This window comes from Pristis pectinata, chromosome 14 (assembly GCF_009764475.1).
Source record: "Pristis pectinata isolate sPriPec2 chromosome 14, sPriPec2.1.pri, whole genome shotgun sequence".
Lineage (NCBI taxonomy): Eukaryota > Metazoa > Chordata > Chondrichthyes > Rhinopristiformes > Pristidae > Pristis > Pristis pectinata.
The window spans coordinates 41,262,008-41,268,007 of NC_067418.1; the positions used below are offsets into that span (position 1 = coordinate 41,262,008).

Sequence of the window (6,000 nt, forward strand, 5' to 3'; positions counted from 1 at the left end):
AGACTTAATTGAGGTGTATAGGATTGTGGTACCTATATAGAGGAAGTATCAAGGATTTACTTCCCTTTGCAAAAAACCAGTGGACATAGATGATAGTAATAGGATCAGAGGGACAATGGTGCAAATTCCTTTTCAGACAGAAGTCACAGGGGTCTGGAACTTGCTGCCTAAAAGGGCAGTGGAAGCAGAAGCCCATATCACCTCATTACTTAGATGTGCACCAGAATAGCCCATGGTTTGGAGGGCCATAGACCTAGTGGTGGAAGGTGGGACTTGGTAGGGGAACTACCTTTTAAGCAACACAGGCACAAAGGGCCAAATGGCTCCTTCTGAGAGGTAAATTTTCTCTGACTCGACGAAACAATATCTGTGATGCATTCTGAAAGCATCTGATTACAAGTGACTGGTAAGATCACCACGGTAAAATGATGGCTTTGAGCTTGAAGACAGCAGCAGAGGAATGGTGTTCATCATTTGCTTGCTGATAGCTGTCCAATAATGTTTATGGATTTTAGAAGAGTCACTTGTTCTAATTAGCAGGATGATCCAGTGTGGAACTATACTTGCCATCAATGGCATGTGTGAACAGACCAAGAACGAGCAGAACTTCAGGTTGTAAAATTCTCCCTGCAACATACCGAGTCTAAACCAGGAAGTATAAAGCAGGGAGTATAAATTATATTTAGATAACCCACAGAAGTAGAATAAAAGATTGGAAAAGATAGATAGGAGTAACAAAGGAATAAAAAGATAAAACAGTAAAAAGAAAAAAAATATATTTATATATTTTCAACTTCTGAAGAAATGAATCCCAACACCCGCAAAATCAAATTTTCAGGACCAGAGAGGTTGCCTACTGGCAATTACAAATGACCACACCATTGCAAATTCACCTACTCCTGAATTCACCAGCTCTTAACTTTATAACTTTGATGAAAGGTTACTAACCTGAAACATTAACTCTTTTTACTCCCCTCTCTGCAGATGCTGCCCAACTGCTGAGTATTTCTTGCATTTTCTGTTTTATTAATTTGATAGAATGTCTTTGGTGGGAAATAGAGAGGGTTGCTTGGGTGGGGGATGTGTGTCTGTGTGGTGGCTGCTGATCTTTGCAATTATGGTGGGCGCAGAGAGTGTCATCATAATTCTGAACAGAAAATCCGTCTAATGTGGACACTATCTCTATGAGAGACAGTCACGCATTATGAAGAGTCCACATCAAAAAGAACTTGCTCCTTTGTCACAGGCACCACCCTACCTGCAACACCACCCTCAGATTCTGAGCAATCTGATTCAGACTATCATTAAACCACAAAATGCAGGGAACACTCAGATGGTCGAGCAGGTGTGGGTTTTGTTTCATTGTTCGGAACCTGTGCCCTGCCTGATCTTCTGTTGAGGCTCAGAACCATATTTTCTGTACCGCAAAGACTACTTGTCTACAAAGACTAGACCTCTGCAACACCACCAACCTCTATCCTTCTCATGGCCTCGCCAAACATGAAACCCCATGTCTCTATCTCCTACATTTCCTCCACACTCAGATTTTCTGATGGTCAAGCAGCACTTGGGGAAATGCATAAGGTTGATGCACTTCCCCAAGGACCTTTTATCCAGCTCTAATGCCTTCAGACCCATGTTGTTACCCCACTGTGGACAAGGCAAAGCAAACTGAATTGCCATAACCAGCAGGGAATTGCTTTAATTCTGCAAATTTCTTGGGTATGTCAGTCTGAAATAAACCTGTACATATGGATTTATCTTCAACTTTGCGAAATGTTGACTCCATCCAATGGCTGTACAACAGCTATTTGCCAAATTAATAACACAAATAATATTTGCACCGAGCTGCTATAAGGATTGTGAAACATAGAACCAGCCCTTCTTAATCATCCAATCTGAAGAGTGTGTACAAGTGCATTTCAACAAACGATGATTTTAGTTCTGTTTATTTCTCCTATCCTCAAGTAAGTTTTTTCAACACAGCGTATCAAACACCTGGACTCCATTTGAATCAGGAGAAGTTTATGACCATCCTTGCATGGTAAGAGAAAGGCAACTTCGGGATAATACAAAGCTCTCTGAATTCAGCCACACAGCACCCAGTACTCAGGTGCAACCTCTTCCAATAAACTCCCAAAATACTAAGCATGAAGCACACACCAAACTGACAAAGGAGGGAAACAGGTGTTGCACATGGCCAGAACAAACTCAAATGCAAATAATGGGCCTAAATGTGATTGAAACTCCCAGTTTGAGGAGTTCAACTTGACAGAGTTGATGCCACTACTCTCTGCTCTCAATGAAACTGCAGCTCACATCCAAATGCTACCAAATAAAATTTCCCAAATTTTCTTACTTATATATGGAATGAGTAAGGAGACTCCTACCACATTTAAACAACACCCCCATTGAACATTATCAAAGAACAGTACAACATAGGAACAGGTCTTTCGGCCCACAATATTCATTCCAACTATAATGCCAATTTAAATAATCCCATGGTCCATCTCCCTCCATTCCCTGCTTGTTCATGTGTCCTTCTAAATGCCTCTTAAATGTTGTTATCATTATCTGCCTCCACCATTTCCCCTGGTGTACGTTCCAAGAACCTACTACTCTCTGCATAAAAAGACTTGCCTCATAATTCTCCTTTAATTGTTCCCCCTTTCAACTTAAAGCTGTGTCCCCGAGTATTTGACATTCTTTATATCTATGCCTCTCATAATTTTATATACTTCTATCTGGTTGCCTCTCAGTCTCAGGAGCAAACAATCCCCTACAATTGCCAGCAGCTCCTGAAATTCCTCCTCAACTTGTCCCAGCCTCTCCCCCATTCTCCAATCACCTCCACTCTGATCCTAAACATTTCCCACCTTGCCATCCTCCTACCCCGGATCTGAAACTCAGTCATATTTCAGACCTTACTATTTGAGCACAGCTCATGCACTCCCATCACCGTCTCATGTTCCAAAATGGAGGCACAAATTTTAGCAGCAAACATCCCTTTCTGATATCTGGAGATAATGGTAGATCGTAGGGGAGCTCCCACACTTTGCTGCATTTTGATTTGAAAAGGCACTAATAATACAGACACTTTAATTTTACCACTAATTTTCTGCACCAGCATAGAACTGAAATTGCTCCAATGCACAAGTCTAACACAACTAACAAAGCAACTTCTCCAACAAAGAATTGAACAGGAGGAACTTTATCCCAACTAAGTGGCATCACAGGTAGACAGGATGGAGAAGGCGGCGTTTGGTATACTGGCCTTCATCGGTCAGGGCATTGCGTATAGAAATTGGGATGTTATGTTGCAGTTGTACAAGACGTTTTTTGAGGTGGCTCTTGGAATATTATGTTCGGTTTTAGTCACCCTGTTATAGGAAAGATACCATTAAGCTGGAAAGAGTGCAGAAATGATTTAGGAGGATTTTGCCAGAACTTGAGGGTCTGGGTTATAAGGAGAGGTTGGGCAGGCTAGGACTTTATTCCCAGGTGCGTAGGAGACTAGGGGTGATCTTATAGAAGTGTATAAAATCACGCAGAGCATAAATAGAGTGAATACATAGTCCTTTTCCTAGGGTTGTGGAATCAAGAACTAGCAGACATAGGTTTAAGGTGAAAGGGGAAAGATTTAATAGGAACCAGAGGGGCAACATTTTCACACAAAGAGTGGTATGTATGTGGAACGAGCTGCCAGAGGAGGTGGTTGAGACAGGTACAATAACAACTTTTAAAAGACACTTGGATAGGTTCATGGAACGGTTCAGAGGAATATGGGTCAAACACAGGCAAATTGGACTAGCTTCGATGGGCATCTTGGTCAGCATGGACGAGTTGGGTTGAAGGGCCCTGTTTCCGTGCTGTACGACTTTAAAACTTCCACTAAACCGTTGGATAGTTGATTAAGAAATGCCAAAGAGTACAAGGAGTCTTTGTGGATCCCTCCGTTAAAAGGAATGGATGTGTTAATTCACATCGGCGAAAGGTTCCCACTAACGTGGAATTCCTATATGCTCTGTTTTTAAATAGAAATGAAAATGCGTTGGAAGCAAACGTGTCTTTTATAATAATTCACAGCAGGTTTGTGCATTGCCGGAGGGAACAGATCCACCAGATAAATACATATGTTGTCTAGCACTTGGTCTCTTCAAAGTCCACGAAAAGTCAAGCCGGCTCGTTTCCCGACGCTGCACAGGCAGCGAAGTACGATTTTAATTCAGAACTTTCTGCAGAGAGCAGTCCCTGCACAGAACGATAGCAAGCAAACCGAGAAAAGAGCAGAACCAGGCTAGAAGCACATCAGCCACCTGCTAAATGCATCGTTTTCTTAAAGGCACCATCATACCACCAATATTCCCAATTTCCAGATATCACCTCAGCATACAGGATCATATATAATCCAGTCCCTTTCCCACAGTATCACTTCCAAAGGTAACAATTTGTAAGCTCTTCTTCGAGGGATTTTTTTTGGTGGGGGGAGAGGTAAAGAGGAAACAATTGAATTAAATGTTGTTAACATTTCTCACCAGGTGTAAAGGCTCCACACTGGTCATCTCGCCTCTTCTCTCTCCCCAGTTAGTTGAAGTGAATTCGCCCTGAGCTGCCTGTTGAGTGATGTCAGAAGTCCTGCCCTCGACAGAGGAGGGAAGGATGGGGCGTGTGACCAATAGAGTACACTGGATGTCTTTCATTCTCGCTTCCTGTTTCACTACCCCGGGAAAACATTCGACGCCTCCTTGTTTTATCACAGAGCAAACACCAACTAGTGGTTTTGGAGTGGGTGGAGGATGCAGTGAGGTGAGACTGGTGTATATCTGTACAATGTCGGTGTAAACTTGAAGGTTTGCTTACACGAGGTCTCTAAAGGGTTCATGTTCAGCAACCTCTTAAAGCACCGGGTTAAAAAAACTGCAGATGGTGGAAATCTGAAATAAAAGTAGAAACAGCTGGAAACAGTCAGCCGGTCGGGCAATACTGTGTTTTACTGTCAGTACTGTTTTAAACCGGTTTTTTATCTTTCCCTTTACTGCTGGGCCTGCGACCTCAAATGTTATCTCCGTTTCTCTTTCCACAGATACTGCCTGACCTGCTGAGTAGTGTCTGTTTCTCTCGAAGCACCTTACACCCAATCAAGCACTTTGGATGGGAAGTACTTGTTATTATAGGAAACATGGCCTCCAAGGTCAGTAAACAGCAATTTGGTAGTGACGGAGTCAGTGATATCAGTAGATGGTAAATGTTACATGGTATCAGGAAGAGATCCCCTGTTCCCCAAAATAGGAACACGGATTATTTTACAATCTCCCGGGAGGGCAATTCAACTAAAGTGCTAAGTGATTAAGAGAAACAGATGGGGCTGTATTCCTGGTTATTACACGTGACTATGTATGTGGAGAAAGAGTGAGATTTGGCAACTTTTCTTGTGATGGAAATGAGCAGAACTACGAAACATTACAGAGGAGGTGTTGGGGTGCTTCACTAAATGGATAATGTGTCACAACCATAGGTGCACTGGGTGTTGTTTGTGACTTTAGCCAGTCACAGTGCTTGGGTGAGGGAGAAGCAGCAGGACGGAGTGGTAGGTAAAGGTGTGGAGCAAGGGGCCCCAGATAGGAATCACAGAATCAGGAGCAGAGGAGCAAGGAAATAAAGATATTCCAGAAAGTTTGATGTTGGGTAATAACTGGAGGAGGTTAAGGATACTTTTTAAAAGGGAAATTAAATGAAACCCATTTTGAAATGATAAAGGAAGTGCCTGATGGAGACAAGGTGGTAATCTTGATGAGTTTCACACTGAGTGGTTACTGATCAAAGAGCTGGGGTGGAAGTGCATTGAAGGAAAGGTAATCAGATTCAAGGACAGCTAGGTTTAATGAGCATGGATGGAAGAAGGGCCTTTTTGTTTGGCCTCTCTGTAGCAATAGAGAAGGCCAAGCTTGAGATGGCCAATGCCGACAGAGTGCAGGTACTTCGCAAAGGTGTTTGCCAACT

At 42.6% G+C, this 6,000-nt stretch overlaps 1 protein-coding gene across 1 annotated transcript in view; it reads right to left on the minus strand.

The window, feature by feature from the left end:
* trpm5 (transient receptor potential cation channel, subfamily M, member 5) overlaps window positions 1-4,718 on the minus strand; it is a 78,580-nt gene extending 73,862 nt beyond the window's left edge. Inside the window, exon 1 of the mRNA XM_052029017.1 lies at window positions 4,536-4,718. Within this exon, the coding sequence (XP_051884977.1) occupies window positions 4,536-4,700 (165 nt within the window). The 5' untranslated portion in view covers window positions 4,701-4,718. The remainder of the gene's footprint in view (window positions 1-4,535) is intronic.
* Window positions 4,719-6,000: the final 1,282 nt, after the last annotated feature.